The sequence below is a fragment of the Ptychodera flava genome, chromosome 11 (assembly GCF_041260155.1).
Source record: "Ptychodera flava strain L36383 chromosome 11, AS_Pfla_20210202, whole genome shotgun sequence".
NCBI classification, from domain to species: domain Eukaryota; kingdom Metazoa; phylum Hemichordata; class Enteropneusta; family Ptychoderidae; genus Ptychodera; species Ptychodera flava.
The window spans coordinates 4,327,391-4,345,647 of record NC_091938.1 but is presented as its reverse complement, the minus strand read 5'-3'; the positions used below and the strand labels follow the sequence as shown (position 1 = coordinate 4,345,647).

Sequence of the window (18,257 nt, the reverse complement as noted above, 5' to 3'; positions counted from 1 at the left end):
TGAAGTTCTCTCGTTTTTTCTCACACAGTTCCTTTTGTCAAAAACTAACCAACGTTTCTTAGTTTGTTTACACATGATATTATATAAATGAAAGCATCGTCTATGCTGTACAAGTTATGATGTAACGACAGGTGATGCGAAGACATGCATACGTACTTGGTTAACGTTTCCACCACACGTTAATAGAGGGCGCCCTCCATTCCAAGACCACAAATTTATTGTTATGGATACTGTTGATAAAATTTAATATTTCTGTCATTATTGTATACTTACAAAAGTACCCTACAGCACTTGAATCCTAAATGATGATCAATATCAATGCCAAATTCACGCAGTTGTAGTGCAGACCCTCAGAAATATAGTCAACATAGATGCAGCAGTAGCATTGCACCATGCCTTGATGCGCGGTCACAGGACTGCCTCAGAAGACTCTCTGAACAGTAAACTAATTGTTCTATCAAGGTACTGTGCAATGCTGCTGCATCTTAGCTCATTTTGGCCATATATGTTATGACTAATAATGCCTCGTGTCCCTGTGGTGCAAGAGTAAATTAGAGTATGAAACAGGCCACAATTTAATTACAAATTCCTTGAAACAAATAATCAGTTCAAACATCCAACGTCGACCTAACAAGCCTGTATACCGGAAGATGGGGACAAGTTAGACAGCAAGATACCACAACGTATCGTACTTTCAGTACTTACGTTTCTCACTTTTTGTCAAACAACGCTTTCTCAGTGAAATACGGATCTTTGTGTTCAAAATGTCTTCTGTGATATCCAGGAAAAAATATTTGGTCTGTTTGGATTTTCAGGAAAACCGTAATTTGGCGTTACACCCCAGCTGCACCTCCTCCATAACGTAACTGATTATGGAACAACCTCTTCATGACGTGTTGGCAGCAGCAAAGCGCAAGTTCAAAGGTCTTGTACTTATCTTCACTACGAGTAGATTATTATCTTACAACGAGGTGGTCTATTTGATAATGATTTATCTGCCTCAGTCGCTTTTATGTTGTCTCGAAGGTTATTTTGCACAGAACTTGTCAGCTGAAGCGCCGTTAACCTTGCTTTTCTGCGAACATGGTTTTCAAGAAGATATTCTCTCGTTTTAGGAATGCCCATACCATCATGATTATGGAAACTTTAAGTAAGTGTGTTCTCTTAATAGTTGCTGATTTGTTTCCTCAAAAAAGTGAGTTCATGTTCCTCAGCTACATTGTGTGATTCATATAAAGCTGGTATCTAGCAAGCATGCTAACTTTCGTGTGCGAAACATGGAGTCCTATTGTCATTGTGACGGCTTGTCTTCTCATTGCGCCTGTCTTGTATTATTTCTTCATTTGATGAATATGTCGTTCTAGCGTCACTGCACAAAATACAGTACTATTCAGAGAGAATTTAAGCTGTGAGACCGTTATATTTAAACAAGATTGTCGACAGGTATGTTTCTCCATGGTCGGCAAGAGTAATCAAAAGCCGTGATTAGATAATTTTCAAAGTGTGCCCGTGAAGAAGCATGCAATAGTTGCAGTGTTCAGAGCGCCAGTAAATGCCAAATTTTTACCATTTTTACACTATTTTTGTTATTATATCAACAATATTTTCTTGTTCTACTCCCAAAAACATGTTGATATACCTACCTTCATGTTATAAAAAACCCAGATCACAGATCAGCCCTGTGCAAGTTACGCATTAGTGCACACATACTACACATACAAACAGGTAGATATAGAAACCTTGATGTCATAGACAGAGCATACCCAATTTGCCAAAACAAACAAGTAGAAGATGAGATACATTTTCTTTTTCATTGCAAAGGCTACACAGACATTAGACATGATTTTTTCAGTAAACTAAACATTTGTAAAAACTAATTCAGAGGCACACAAGACCTTGTAAGCATCTTTTCAAGGACAGATAAAGCATCACTATGTGAATTGGGAAAATACATACATACATGTTTTAAACTCAGACAAGACAAAATGAAAAAGACAAAGTAAACTATTTATGAACCTTTAATATGTTGACCTCATGTATAGATATTTATATTTATATATATATTATATATACTCTTTCATTGTTGTTTTTGCAAAACCTTTATTGTACTTTATGATCAAGATCCCAACTGGGATACGATTTCAATAAAGGCTTACTTTACTTTACTTTACACAGTATTCAGCTTGTCAACTCAGCGTGTACACGGGTATAAAGGCGGTCCTACTAATTACTGCCCGTAGCTGCCTGAGGACTGCCCGAGAAAGGACTGGTCAGTTTCTTCGGCCTGGGGTGGATTATTTTTTGAAAAAAATTCACTGATGCGTTTAAAATGAATCAATTTAAAAACCTGCCTTAGGAATATAGCTTTACAAAGTGCTAATAACAGGTAGTTTGAACATCTGCGAGCAGAACTGCCAAACACATGTTTATTTTTTCTTTGCGTGCATAGCTAATAGGCCTATTAAATCGTATAGACGGGGTGAAGAACTTGAAATTTTTTGAGGGTTTTGAGGGGATCTAGAAAAAATAAGATTTCAATCGCGATTCCTCCAGCCCCCCTCCCCTTATTTATGAACACAGCCTAGTGCAAAATTCCAGGATCTTTCAACACCGTGCGTGATAAAAGGACTCTGGTTTCAAACAGAATGGTGAGGTGAACTCTTTTCTCAGTGCAGAATGAGATGACCTTTGACCTTCCAGGTGAAAGCGCGCCCTCAAAGTTTGCGCATTTGTTCTGTTGGTTTGTTGGCATCACCTGCATGCGTTCTCAGATGAGGCTCGGGTACATCCAACTTCACTTGCGTGTTCAATGACGTTTCTTCGATGTCTCTGTGTAATACATTCATGTTCGCAAGTACATAACAAGATTGGTCAAGCCCTTTATACTACAAGCCAGTATGCTCAGTTCATACGTGAGAAGCGTTAATGCAAGCGCTCATACATGGTATATGTGGGCCAAAGATACGACTTTGAGAATCATATTTTTCTCCCTAGTACTTCTTCTGGTCCTGTGGATATCGATATTTCTATATGGGAGTTTCTACTATGCATACATGCCCACCGTTGCCCACGTTCGACCAGTCTATCTACAGTATAGGTAAGTTTGACAAAACACAGAGACCAGTTTCTAAGTGTCACTTATCTCAGTCTAAACTACCTCCATGCTGATAAACAGTGTTAAAAAGGGACGTATCTGCATGGCCGCAAGTTCATGATACCACCATAAGTGTGAATCACTGTCCCTCCACAAATATCTGTGGAGGGCTCGTGGCCTGAACTGTATCTCTGCGTAGCAAGACTGTGTGTTACCGGCCGTATAACTCTGGTAACACACAGCTCTGCCACGCAGAGCTATAGAAGCACGGTTACTCTACTCTACTGGTGGGGTAGAGTAACCGTGCCAGAACGTATCAACAGTTTAAAGACTTATTAAACCGTTGCTCAGTGAAGCACTGCTTCTGTACAGAGCACAAAGTTACAATTATGACAGGCTGTAATATTCCAGAGAACATCTTTTTACTTTGCGTAGTTGCAGTGCTGAAGCCGGAGGTTTTGCCCCAGGGTATGTGGGTCGGATGGCGGCACTGCAGCTATCCTTTGAACAATAATATGTGATAGAGGACAAGGTTCATCATGCAGACAGTCTACACAATAATTAAATAAAGTGTACGTATGTAGGCTAGGCATTTTGGAAATGATTCTTCAATGGTGCAAAGTGTCTCTGAGTTTGAAAGGCTTCCTCAATAACTTTCCACATTTGAAGCCATATTATTGCCACTTATCCCAACACCAGGTTTCAACTGTTTACATCATCCAAAAAACACTCTGACACATCAATCTTTTGTCAAGCATGGCCTAAAACTAAAAATCACTACAAACCATGTAATCATTGTGATGCTCATTTCTTGTAATTTCTCCATCTCTAATTATTGCTTTTTATTCTTTAAACTTTATTCCCACAAGCTTATCTGTCACTTTCACATCTGACAAGCCCTTAAAACGGATTGTTGAGCCAAAACCTATATTTGTTTTCATCTATTCAGCACACCATACTTAATCATGTTTACAGTATCCATGTTCTTCTAGGTCTTCATTGTCAATAATCTTTAACCCTTTTCCTGCCAAGTCCATATTTCACCACCAGGTCAAGATGGTTAAAATTAATGAAACACAACATATTCCATATGGTGTATTTTAACATAATACTGTACATCTGAAAGCTGTTGAAAACATAAATACTGTAAACTTGATTTTTTTGGACTAAAGATGCTGTAACAGACCAGGCCAAGTGGGTGAAAATACGTCATGTTTTGGCTCAATAGCGCTTTTTACTGACTTGGCTGATGGGGAAGTGATACTGTCTGGCAGGAAAAGGGTTAATGCAACATATGGGATATGTTATGCCTCATTTGTTTTTTAAGAAAATTGATGTTGAACTTGGCATGATAAGGGCTAAACTGTTGACGGACTTGAAGTTTTGAACAACAAACATTTAAATATGAATGAAAATAGTGAGTGAGTATCCGGCTTCTCACATCTTCTTAGGGTTGGGTCATCCCTCTGTTGTCGGAGCAATCTATGCACATGTTAAAATTACACAAAAATACATTTTCAAGACAAACAATATGCAAATTATAACAAAAATATGCAAATTATGCAGTGTTACCATATGTAAATAGGCTTCCCCTCTGTTTTTCAAGCTGGTAAAAACACTCGAGTATGATGGCATAAAATTGCACGATTGTTTGTGCAATTTTGCTTATAATAAAACAACTAAATCCCCTTCCTATAACTGCAGTTAGTTTCATTTATCATGTGTGTATTTTAATTGTCCATGTCCTTTTTAAAATCATACAAGGAATAGACATTTCACCTTGGGTTCCCAAACCATTTACCGAGTTCCCTAAGTTGAAGCAATAACACTGCATTGTCACTGTTGTCCTGGAGAAGCAGTCATAAGCAACTAGATGTTGGCATTTCCTTGTCATGCGATTTTCTGTTTGAATCGTTTGCAAGCTTTCCTGCCACCATCGATATCAAAATCCTGTAGTGTTGATTGATTCATAATAGTTAACACTACCACCTCATCCATCCCACTGTGCATTTTTGGGCTTTTTCCCATTCATGTAGTAGAATTATGTACATCAGGAGAAGTGTAGTGGCATTTTCTATTGTCCTTTACCTCTATTAGGCTTGAGCTGTTCATTCATATTTCAGGATAGAAAAACCAGTTGTCATGGGCACCAAAAATAATATTGTGTAAAATTTCTATAATTTATTTCACAGTACTTGTCCAGAAGTTGATATTGGAAAACCAGGATGCACGTACCCAGAAGCCAATGTAACACTATTGGACAAACCTTTACATGGTCGTCAGGCAAGTACAAATATTCAATTGTACCCCACCCATTGGTCGATTTATGGTCATGTGGTACGCATCACATATGCCAAGGGCCAGTTAACAGTTTACAATTTTGGAAACTATTACAGAGATAATTTTCAAAACAGTATCTACACATATATACATTCTTGAAGATGTAAAAGATGTTCTCAACTGAGATACGTGATTACAGAGGAATTTCTCAAATTTTCATGGAGAAAATTGGACAAGATTGTTACTGACAAACACATATTGCCAGCTTGTTAAGGTAAAGGACGACGAATTCGGACGCGCACACGCTTTAGAACGTTTCTGCGCAGATTTAACTCCAGCCTGTCGCAAATGGCTTATTTTGTAGCGCATATATTTAACATCACCTGTCATTGTTGAAATTGCGCTTTTACCTAATTTTTTGACCCAGTGTCTTAGAAATACATGTGACCTATAACCTTGTCATATTTTGACCCCCTAGGAAGCTGGTTTTTATTCAATATGAGCGAAAAATTAACATTTCTCTCCCATTTATGTGGCGCAAATTACCCATTAACCTGGAGATATTGTAAAAAGTAGCGTGGTGACACCCTTTTATTAAAAGTGTAAACTAAATGGTATTATGTCAGGAGTTTATTCGCCAAGTTTGGTCAAAATGACACCATTCAAAGCGACAGAAAGAAAGTTCGAAAATTATGTAGTGATATAATTTCGATATCGTCATTTTGTAATCGATACTTATGTTAAAATTTCTTCACAAACATCATGAAAACTATACATTCGATAGATATGAATCTTAAGTCTTGGTATTTATTAAAATTAACTCGTTTGCTAAGCGTTTTATAATTGCTTTCTTTAGTTTAAGTGAATTATATCATTTTTATTTATTTCCAACGACGCCATTTTAACGTCCGTTTCCATGGAAACGAGCGTGGTGACCCCCATTTTTTATTTCATTTTTGCACTTGCACAACTTCCAAGAATATTTGTGCAAAGTTTCAAGAAAATGACACCACAACTTAATTTTAACGTAATTCGTAGTACTTCACCTTAAGGTAACAGCATGCATTTGTCTCTCTCTTGCCTTGTTAGTTATTATTGAATTGTGAGCTTCTGTAAGCATTTTGTACAATATTTTGTGACTGAAAGAGTAGGAGGAAGAGAAAACTTACATCATATTATTGTCTGTTTCTTATTTTACAATGACCTTCACATTTTTAAGGGACCTTGCATTTGTAACATCATTTGACCATGTTATTTAAGTACAACAACAGTAGATCCACTGAATTGTAGCTCTGAAGATCAAACATTCATCACTGGTACTTTTGTAATTCAGACTAGAGAGTGATATGTTCTGAACCCAATTAGTGTGTTATGTGGCATGATACTGTGGCATGCATCTTCCCTCCTGTGGACTCCCTAGGACAGTGTCAAGCAATCTACTCAAAATCATAAATGGCCTATGACCTTGGATTCTGAAGGTCATGCTCTGAAACTGTCCTTTTTTGTCAATCTTACATAATCCATCCATAATTTCAATCAAATATAATAAACTGTTAGTATCAAGTTAAGATACTCGAAAACTTTTACAAAGATAATGTCACTTCAAAGATTGGCCAGCAAGTAATCCATCGTATATAGATACGTGATACTTATGCAAGTAAATTTATTTCTTCCTGTATACAAATAAGAATAAGATTTCATTTTATATATATAGTCACTTGTCTAATCAGAGTTGTGGTTTTATTTCTGTACTCAGTTGCTGATGAGAGGACAGTCGTACAGAATTTTTGTTGACTTAGAAATGCCACAGTCTCCTGTCAATGAAAATCTTGGTAAGTTGGTATGACTTCTGATCATATCTAAACAGTCATTGCTACATGTATGCCACACCTGCTGTCCTGTCATATGTCAGCCTTACTCAAAAAATGAGTACTGGTACTGTAAAAAAAAACCACAGTGTGTGTACAGTCTGTTGACTGTTTAGTCACATGTCAAAATGTGTCTACCTGAATAAAATCAATATTTCTGCCAAATGTTGTACTGATCTAATTTCTTTACCGAGTCAAATAGAGAGAAAGAAAAGAAGAGAGAAATTTCTTGTATTATACTTTTGGGGAAACAGATCTAGCTACATGTAGTGGTAGGAAGATCCCTATTGTCCAAAGATTGGGTTCTCATTTTTCTGCCAGGACATACCTTTGCAATTTCACTTTGGATCAGTATGTACTGAAAGAAGTGTATTACAAAGAACACATACAGAAGGGTTATACCAGTTGCATTTAAACAAATTCTAAAATTTTACATCTCTTTTCAGGTATGTTTATGGTAAAGATATCATTTTATTCAGATGGTGGTGAAGTCACATCAGTTTCTTCGAGACCTGTAAGTCAGTTATCTATTGTGTTCAGATTTCTACACTGTTCAGATTTCTACAAACCTAATCATTATATTACCCAATGTCATCTCTGTCAATACAAGCTGTGGAAAGTGAAACATTGTCGGCTGTAACTTGACTTTTTTTGTTTCTTTTTCTCTATGCCTGGCAGTCAAATAGTATGAAAAATGTATTGTCTAACAGGAAATATTTTGTCTGTGATTAGCAGTACAGTACTTATATTATAATTATGGTATTTTTCTTTATTTCAGGCTGTCCTGCATTTCAGGTCATTGTTGTTAAAAATTTTGGACACACTCTTCTTTGCCCCATTTCTGCTGGGTGGATATTCAGAAGAGAAACAAATGTTAGAAGTAGAATTGTTTGACAAATTTCAAGACAGTCCTGTAAGTTTATCCTTTCATCATGAGAGATTGTCAACATACTGTAGTGTATTGTAGTGGATCATAAACAGATTTCTGTGATACAATGTAGAGTGATGTGTACGTGATGCTGGATATGGACATAGTAGGGATGTTATATTATGTTCTATGATAAGAAAGGGTTCGCTGAAAATTAGGTGCATGTGATGAGATGTAATGTATATGGAAATGTAATTAATGTGGTGTGATATTATATGAAAATGTGATGTAATTTGATGTTAAAATATTATTTGATTTGGTCTTACATGATGTGACATGAAAAATGTAATTTAATATGATATTAAACTGATTTGATGTGATTTGACATGAAACTGATTTGATTTGGTGTGATTTGACACTACATGACATGATACAATTTAATATGTTAATTACATGGTGTAGGTTGAAAAGTGTCATTCTTTAAACTTGTCGTAGAATATTTTCTCTTTCAGTTCTTTCATATATATGGAATTATCTTTCATATATATAAAGAATGATGTTACATACATGTCCGCACATTTGAAGATACATGTGGTGTTCTGTCCTGCAATGACATTGATAGTATTTGCTTATTGCAGTACAAACCTGTGATTGGAGCTGTCATTGAAATACATGCAAGAAGAATTGAAGTTTATTCATCAGTTCTCAGAATACAGGCACACTTCACAGGTCTAAGGTCAGCAAAATTGTACCTTATATCAGTGTGTTTTTAATGTTTTTTTTTGTGATATACAGGTAAATCCTGGATAGGAAAATCGAAATCAGTGTTAGTATTTCACTGACTACAATTTTAAGTACAAGAGCTGTAAAGGTAATCATTTGCTTACACCTGTGAATGGTTGGGGACCTTGGTAATATTAAAGTGGTATTTTCTATGTGTTACAGTAATATACTTCTCTTTTGATGCCAACAGTCGGTATTTGAGCCTCAAATTATGGCTTGATCAGAAAATTGACAAAAGAGAGCAGGTTTTTGGAAGTGACCCAGAGATTAGATATTCATAACTGTATTGGAGTATGAGCAGGTGTGCTCCATAGGTTCTTAATGAAATTCTTCTTCTAGTCCCTCAAGAAGCAGGATGCACACCACAACACCATACCGTTAGTACACTCACTGGGTTGAGAATGAATCAGTACTGTCTAGTGTATAATTGTGAAGTCAAATAAATACTGATTTTTGGTATGCTTTTTCTGGCCTGACTTTCTGGTAAGTTACCAGAACCCCCTATGCATAGTGATTACTGGGTTAAAAATTATTACAAAGAGACACTGCCACATTTAATTGTGAAACAAATGAATAAATAATCATAATAATAAGTCATGATCATACTCATTGAGTGCATATAGTATATCCTAAGATGTTTGTAGTATTTAACATCGTACTGTATAGGATTACAAAGAAAATAAAAATAACTAGACATATTAGTTTTAAAATGTCAGGTATTTGTAAACACACTGAAAATTTAGAAATGTGTGCAGGCATTTTTAAAAACACTGAAAAGTTTGAAATGTGTGCAGGTTTTAATAAATACACTGACAATTTTGAAAAGTGTTGAGGTGTTTGGAAATACACTGAAAATTTAAATCTGTGCAGGTTTTTGTAATACTGTTTCAAACTCCTCTTTACAGATACCTAATGTTCAATTGGCCAATACTGACAGCTGTTGTCGGTGTGAGCACCAATTTCATGATTCTAATCACTGTGACTCTGCTGACGTGGATGAGATGGTTCTATGGCGGGGAAGAAGAGGAACAAGTCGTCAGGGTCAGATTTGACGAACCGCTAAATTTTGCAGACTTTGAGATTACCAGTCACAGAACTGGCAGAGCTGCATTGGAGGAACCTCTGCAAGGTAAACATGCAACAGATCTTTTGTCCGAAATAATCATCATTCAGAATATCGCCAGAAATTGTGCATTCTTGATACAGTCGATGTTCTGAATGATTTTGATGGTTACAAGTCATATTTGTCATCTCATATCTGTATCATGGGTTGCTGATAACTCTAGTATTACCCATATGCACCTGATGACCAATACGCTGTGATTGACCCTACCAACCTTTGGACTTTTCAGCCAATTTTACAACAAAATAAGATTTTCTTAGATTTTTTGTGAAATATTTGCAGATCCTGAATTGTTACCACAGCAGCAACCTGCTCCAGAACAATCTGGTATTGCAACAACCACCGTGCCAGGGTCCCAAGATCATGGATTGCATCCTGCAAGAACGGAACCAGTGGATACCTTGACTCCTGTTCAGGGACATGACACAGCATCTGGAAGTAGTGATAGCGGTGCCAGCAGTGACAGCTTTGAGAAAATTGATCCAAGTGCAGAGTTGTTGGAACCAAAAGAACCTAGCGACATGACACTGCTGTCTGAAGGCTCCCATCTTAGAATGAGAGATGTCCATGATGATTAAAGTCTTTGACCAATGATATCATTCCATTGTGAGGTTAAAGGTCAAAGAACACCATGCAATCATATCTGCCATTATTTATTTAAAATGCCTTTTTATTTTCATATACACCTTTAATTTATCAAAATGAAACTACCTGCTGAAGGCATGCTACATAGCAAGACAATAAAATATTAGCGGAAGAAAATTACTTTTTATCATTTTACGTTTTGTCTTTCTACTATAGTTTATTCCTTCATTCTGCAAAAGCTTCATATAATTTAAAAATATTTCAAAATTTATGTACAGATGCATTTTTAAGTAAATAGACATATTTTATGTTCTTTTCAAATATTTACAGTTTACTTGCTTGCAATGTATGAATTGTCAAACGGTTGATTTATGTTGAGTGAGAGGAATTCTGTGTCTGAAGTTGACCAGTGATTTGTTGTTCCTGTCAAAACATTTACATTATTTGCAGAATGATTAAAGAATTAACCAGAAAATGGATTCTCAAATTTTGAATGACATGACTATCAAAGCTAGAAGCTTTTTATTGTCTGTATGAAGAACAAAATCTGACAAAATAATGAAAACTTGAACAAACCAAGAATCTTAACTTAGATCGAACATAGCTTTGAACTGTTTGTCAGTGATTGGACAGATGGTTAACTATGAATGTTCAAATCAGACTCTTATTCCTGCAATTTTTGAGAGTGAATCCAACTCCAACACCATATTTACTTTATAAAGGCAACTTATTTAACCGGCCAACGTGCTGAAGTTACACAGCACTATGTCAAGGTGATTAAACTTGACACAAATGTTGCTTCACTTTTTACTTTTATTTCAACTTTTATTTGTTGCTGTAACAAAAACTCAATGCCATTATATTGTAATATTGTACCAAGGATTAGAATGTTATTGTGTAAGTTTTCTCACCGGCTTTTAATTGTCCTTGTGGAAGAAAGCTGCTCAATCAGGGTACAGTGTAGACATGCTCCAAGTCTGTGGGCATATTAAGTATCAAAACAGAATAAATTAGAGGACTAAACTTCAGATGACTGTCACACTAACTTATAGGCTGTTACGTAGATCGTTGGGTGAATGCCCTTGCCCACAGTGACTCAGCTGCCAAGAAAAGCCTGGTAGGTACAGTGAGAATACTGATTGTTTTTAGGGGAAAGCTTCATTTGTGATTGATTGTAAAGTTGACATATTTTGATCAAGGGAAGCAATCTTGATGCTCTGGCAGAATAGTGTTTTCTGTTGACAACATTGATGCAATAAATGGAAAACCTGTCTTATCATTTCATTTACAGGTGTAGTTTTCACAGTACTGATTTACTATTTTTTTAAGGTTTCAGACACTAAAGTCAACCATTGCATCACTGGTGATGTGTGAAGTGAAGTCTCATTGCTATTACTTTTTTGTCCGAATAAAACTAGATTGCTGATGACTATTGATTACACCTTGTGATGGAGATGTCCCATCCACAGCAATGCACTATTCTTGATAAGACAAGAATCACACCTTGGAATATGTAATGATGGCAGAACATTGCGAGAATTTCAGCCTACTCATATGTAGATTTCTTTGCCGGATCACAAAAATATAATTCTGAATTCTGAATTTCATATACATTTCTGATAATACTAGAATTGATTCAAAGTAATTTTTTATTCAGAGATTTCAGATTATGTGTCTAAAAGAGTGATTTTTTTTTTCACATTTGTGCATTTGCTAATGTGTCAAAGTGATCTGCTTATAAAGGTCTACTACATTGACCATGTGTCTCTACCCATTTTATAAATGCTGCTTATCTGTTATTACATTGTTTAAAAGTAATCCTTTGCCACCACTTCAAATGTTTGGCAGCTACGTAGTGGATACACTCAGATCAACATTGAGTGTTAGATGCAAAGCACTGCAGATGTTATAACTTTGATATTCTCATTATGCTTGTAGCATTGCATTATATTTCTTTGCCTTCAGGATTTAGAATTTATGGATACTGTAAACACAACAATTTTGCATTAAATGGTTAATTAGCAAAGCCATTTGGATCTAAGACCTTCACTTGAATGTGTAAGTATGGCTGCTTTGTGTGTAGATTTTGACCATCCACAAAACACTGAATCACATGAAGAATGGCTGAATGCATATCTCACATTGTGTATTCACGATGTCATGGACATCTTTAAAAGCAAGAAGTTTTTTGAGGAATCTCAGATCTGGAAATCATTTAGGCTATCTATACTTTGAATATCTCCAAGTGAAAGAGAAGTTATCAATACAGATTAACTTTCTTGTACAAGTTAAAAATCACCAGATTTGAAAGTCTATCTCCTTTACAAACAAGAGACGTAAAGGCCAATGTAGCTTTGCTGTATTATGTGGAGAATGACTATTTGTGACATGTGTGTTGATGAAGGTGGAAATCTTTGATAGCTCATTTCAGGATGGCCTGACCAAAAAAGGCAAAAATAGCTGCAAAAATACAAAATTGAAGATTGTATCATAAGTTGAACATATCACATTCAGATCAGCCCTGCGAACATGTTGCCCAAATATCAAAGTTAAAAGACAAATGTTTTGACCAAAAACGGCAAAAATTGCCTCACAATACAAAATTGCAGATTTCATCATAATTTCAATATATCATATAGAAATGAATGTAGGAATCTGTATACCACATATCAAAGCTATCAGACAAGTAATCGTGAGAAAAAAAAAGTTTTAACCAAACGTCAAAATATGCCCCAAAACAAAAAATTGCAGTTTTCATTGCAATTTCAATATATCTTATTAGTATTATTTCCAGGAACCTGTATTCTACATATCAAAGCTATACGATTAGCAGTTTCTGAAAAACAAAATATTTTGACCAAAAATGGCAAAAATTGCCCCTAAACACAAAATTGCAGATTTCTTCATAATTTCCAATATGTTACATTTAGATCATCTATAGGACCCTGTACACCAAATATTCAGAGCTATCAGATGAGCAGGTTTTTGAGAAAAAAATTTTCGACCAAAAATGGTAAAAATTGCCCCATATTAAAGGAATCGGACTGGCTGTTTTGGAGAAGCAGCTTTGAATGTGAAAAGTCGATAGATGCCAGATGAGGGACGTTGCCACACATCCATCTATTAGATAAGCTTCACATCTTTGACAGCAAAGCTAAAAAATAGCGTAAATGACACTGTAGCTCCCATCCTGGACTATTTAGTGTTTGTTCTCTGGTCAGATATTTGAACATCTGTGAAAGGGATAAAGTGCATGAAGTGAAAATACTTAAATGTAATGTACTGGAGACAGTGAAATATGTTTAATGTATTTATTCAGAATATAAAATGGAAAAAATACAGAATTAGATATATCGAATACTGTGATACAACCATTAACTCAACAAGTCATTTCCAATGACATAGTCCCCACTTGTAATAGGAGTATTAGTCTTGATGGGGCAGGAAAATGTGGTCATTAAGAAGTATCACTGGAGTGTATATGTTGAGATCTATGGGCACATAGGTCTATGTCGTTGTTCCCAATTTGAAACACATGAGGCATGTCTAAGTTATAGTTCTAAATCGGGAAAAAAGATCAGACCTCTAGCAGTATTGGCCAGCCAAGAAATACATATGCCCATTATAAATGAGGTACAAGATATGACATCTTAAGGTCTAATATCCTATCAAAATTGGAGGGTATAGAACTTGTGGTTACTGAGACATGCATATATATGTATAATCAAGGTCAAGGTCATCGAGGTCACATGACATTTTGAAAAAAAAATTATATTGCTAATTAATCCCTATATGCCAAAAAATCAGATCTCTAGCTCTATTCGCTTGCCCAGAATTAGATGTGTACATAATTAATGAGGTAAAGCATGTGTTGTCATAAGGTCTCCCATCCTACTAAATACAAAGGACATAGCACTTGTGGTTACTTATTTATTGATATAAACATATATTTTAGGTAAAAGGTCATCGAGGTCACATGACATTTGGTCAAAAAATTTCTCTCCTATAGTTATCCCTATATACCAAAAATCAGACATCCAGCTCTATTGGCTCGCTCAAAATTAGATATGCGCATAATTAATGAGGTACAATATGTGGCGTCATAAGGTGTCCCATCATACCATACATGAAGGCTGTTGCACTTGTGGTTACTGAGTTATGGACAAATATGTATATTTGAGGTCAAAGGTCACCGAGGTCACGTGACATTTTGTCAAAAAAAATTGTATTGCTAAGTTATCCCTATATACCAAAAATCAGACCTCTAGCTCTATTGGCTCGCTCAAAATTAGATATGTGCATAATTAATGAGGTACAATATGTGGCGTCATAAGGTGTCCTATCATACCATACATGAAGGGTGTAGCACTTGTGGTTACTGAGTTATAGACAAATATGTATATTTGAGGTAAAAGGTCACCGAGGTCACATGACATTTTGTCCAAAAAAATTGTATTGCTAAGTTATCCCTATATACCAAAAATCAGACCTCTAGCTCTATTGGCTCGCTCAAAATTAGATATGCGCATAATTAATGAGGTACAATATGTGGCGTCATAAGGTGTCCCATCATACCATACATGAAGGCTGTAGCACTTGTGGTTACTGAGTTATGGGCAAATATGTATATTTGAGGTCAAATGTCACCGAGGTCACGTGACATTTTGTCAAAAAATTGGTTTTGCTAAGTTATCCCTATATACCAAAAATCAGACCTCTAGCTCTATTGGCTCGCTCAAAATTAGATATGCGCATAATTAATGAGGTACAATATGTGGCGGCATAAGGTGTCCCATCATACCATACATGAAGGCTGTAGCACTTGTGGTTTCTGAGTAATGGACAAATATGTATATTTCAGGTCAAAGGTCACGTGACATTTTGTCAAAATATCCGAGATATCTGCATGAACGGATGGACTCAAGGATGGACGAACAGACGGACATGACCCCATCTATAAGCCCACTGGACTTCATCCGTTGGGACTAAAAATTGTGTCACTGCATCCTTTTTGCAATATGAATACGATGAGAAACTAAATTTTTATTTTTCGTGGCCTTATACATGAGAGTCTATGGAGATCTGCCTTATACATGGGAGTCTATGGACGTGTAAACTAAAAATATGCAAATTTCACCACAATTTGCCCAAATTTGGGAAAGGTCACTCCTATGCACTTCCATACCAAGTTTCAAATCAATCGGACTTGTGGTTTCAGAGAAGAAAATTTTTTGACCAAAAATGGGAGAAAATTACAAAAAATTCATGAAAAATAGCAAGTCCAAGATACTGACCCAAGATGTGCACAATCATTTCATGTCAGCCCAAAGTACTTACATGCTAATTTTTCATGTAATCTGCTCAGTGGTTATTGAGTTTTTTCAATTTTGACTGTTTTTACATTTTTTCACTTAATTTGCATATTTTTGGCAATGACAACTTCATTTGAACAAAATCTCATCTACAGCCCATCATCCATGTACACACCAAATATCAAGATGAAATGTACAGCGGTTTTGGAGTTTTTGATGTTGACGGACAGACATACAGACATACAGACAAACATACATACAGACATTTCCCTAGCCTATAAGAATAACTTCCATTGCCATATATACATATGGCTATGGGAGCTAAAAAATGGGAAAGCATATTTGAGGAATTCCCAGCTCTAAAGCATGATTCATAAGCTAGCGTTGATTATGTCCTTGTCCTCTGTATACGCTGCCCATTGCTTCTGAATTTATGCAGCATTGGCCAGTGAGAGTGATCAATATGTAGCAGTCTTGTCTTTATCAACTTTCCTATACCCTGTACCAATACTCACAAAGGCAATCTGTAATTTTACAGCCCTTGTGGGATGATACAGATTTTGAAACTTACCGAAATTTGTAGTTTTTGAAGGCTGACATTTAATAACCCACAAAGAAAACCATATTTGAGTCATGTGAGAGAAAAAAGGAAAGCCCAGGTCAGACGACTATTCTTTCACCCCCATATCATCATACAAAGGCCTAGCAACCTTTTGAAAGGGATAAGGGTGTATTAAGATAATATGCACCTCGAAAGTGAAAGACTTAAACTTTTGCTCTAACTTTCCTCAAGGGATCTTTCAATTCATTCTCTTTCAAACTCAAGAATAAAAATAGGGGGTCACCGTGCAAATTTTGGTACTAGAGAAACAAATTACCCAAGATTTACCGATATTAGAAATTCAAAATGGCCGCCATCCCAGTGTTTACTCTATGGAGAAAAATAAAAATTTTCGAATTTCGAAAAATTAATCCAGTGAAAAGTTTTCTTTCACCAAGAGTTTTAAAATGAACCCCCACATGTGGTATATCAGAAGAGAATTGTAAAAGTTTTAGAGTCCGAATGTCTGTCCCCGAGGTGCGTTCTACCTTAAAAACTTAGTAATAGAAGGTAAAGTGACACCCTTGTGCAGCTAAAATAATGACCTGCCTAATAAGGATGACATAATACTCCGATAAACAAAAAGATATTTCTCTATTCTCTTTCTTCTGAAAATACTGGAATTACCTCCCTGTTCTCTTTACTTTTATCTTCTGATGATAAATATACGCGAGTGTACTTGCAGTTGGGCTGATTTTTTAAATGATCAAAAGTTTGCAAATCTCAATCCCTGGTTCTCAGATTCTTCTTGACATGGAGTATTTGCATGATGTTAGCCCTTTGTTTTAAATTTCCATTAACCCTTTGAGTGCCAAAGTCAATTTTTGTCACCTTTGGAAAATATTCTCCAGTCTATTTTTTTCAGATTTTTGTCAAAATTTTGATAAAAAACTGTACCCAATGAAATGTGATGTCCATTTGGTCAAAAATTACAGAAAACTTTATAAAAATTGGTAAAAATGTGGCACTACAATTTTGGTGGGAACAATTACAGCACTCTGAGGGTTAAGGTTGGTTACTTTGAATCAATCAATCTTTATTATACTCAACTCACACTAGCAGAGAGTGTGGTATGTATGGTACATTCCAAAATTGGACAAAGTACAAAACTGAACACTTTCAAGAGGACAACAAAGTATCCAAGTTGTACAATAAGCAAACTATTTAACAGTTGGAAGGCTACTGGAGGGTCGGCACAAATCAGTGTTCTTCAAGAATATAGCAAGATCTAGAAAATTATACTCCATAACCCTTTTAAGGGCCGTGTGGGCATAGGATACTTTGCTGTTAGAGAAAGCTGATAAACAATCTGTCCCTTTAGAACCTTGCATGTATTCAGGTGCGTGCTATGTTGACATGGAACTTTTACTAAGACACTGCCAACACTAGAAGGTATACTTTACGGTGTGGCACATACTGAGCAAATCTGATCTGGGATTTCGATAGGTCATCTACGTTTGACTTTTATCCAAGTGATCGGCAAAGTCTTACAAAATAGTGTACAGTGATATAGACAAAGATTACCTAGATGAGATTAGACTTTTTAAACATTTTTACATTTTCCTTTTCAGACCGTTAGGTCTTTGGTAGACTACTGTATGAGGTGCCATGAACCTTCTGATATTAAAGTGTTATTAGATATTAGAGTGTTGATTCAGGATTCATTCATTCATTTCTAATTTCACAATGATTTTCCAATGTTCAAATGGATACAATGAAATTTTACAATTGTTTGTTCCTCCA

General features: G+C 35.8%; 1 protein-coding gene across 2 annotated transcripts; it reads left to right on the top strand.

The window, feature by feature from the left end:
- Positions 1 to 1,005: 1,005 nt before the first annotated feature.
- On the top strand, positions 1,006 to 12,631 carry LOC139143328 (seipin-like). 2 transcript variants are annotated; one of them, XM_070713565.1, is made up of 9 exons: positions 1,006 to 1,150; positions 2,995 to 3,097; positions 5,287 to 5,377; positions 7,131 to 7,206; positions 7,689 to 7,756; positions 8,021 to 8,155; positions 8,749 to 8,846; positions 9,799 to 10,022; positions 10,299 to 12,631. In XM_070713565.1, exons 1-9 carry the CDS (start codon positions 1,084 to 1,086, stop codon positions 10,592 to 10,594), a joined length of 1,158 nt encoding a protein of 385 aa, XP_070569666.1. In that variant the 5' UTR covers positions 1,006 to 1,083; the 3' UTR covers positions 10,595 to 12,631. The 2 variants fall into 2 exon arrangements, with proteins under 2 accessions (XP_070569666.1, XP_070569667.1); XM_070713566.1 differs by lacking the exon at positions 1,006 to 1,150 and having other exon boundaries at positions 2,703 to 3,097.
- Positions 12,632 to 18,257: the final 5,626 nt, after the last annotated feature.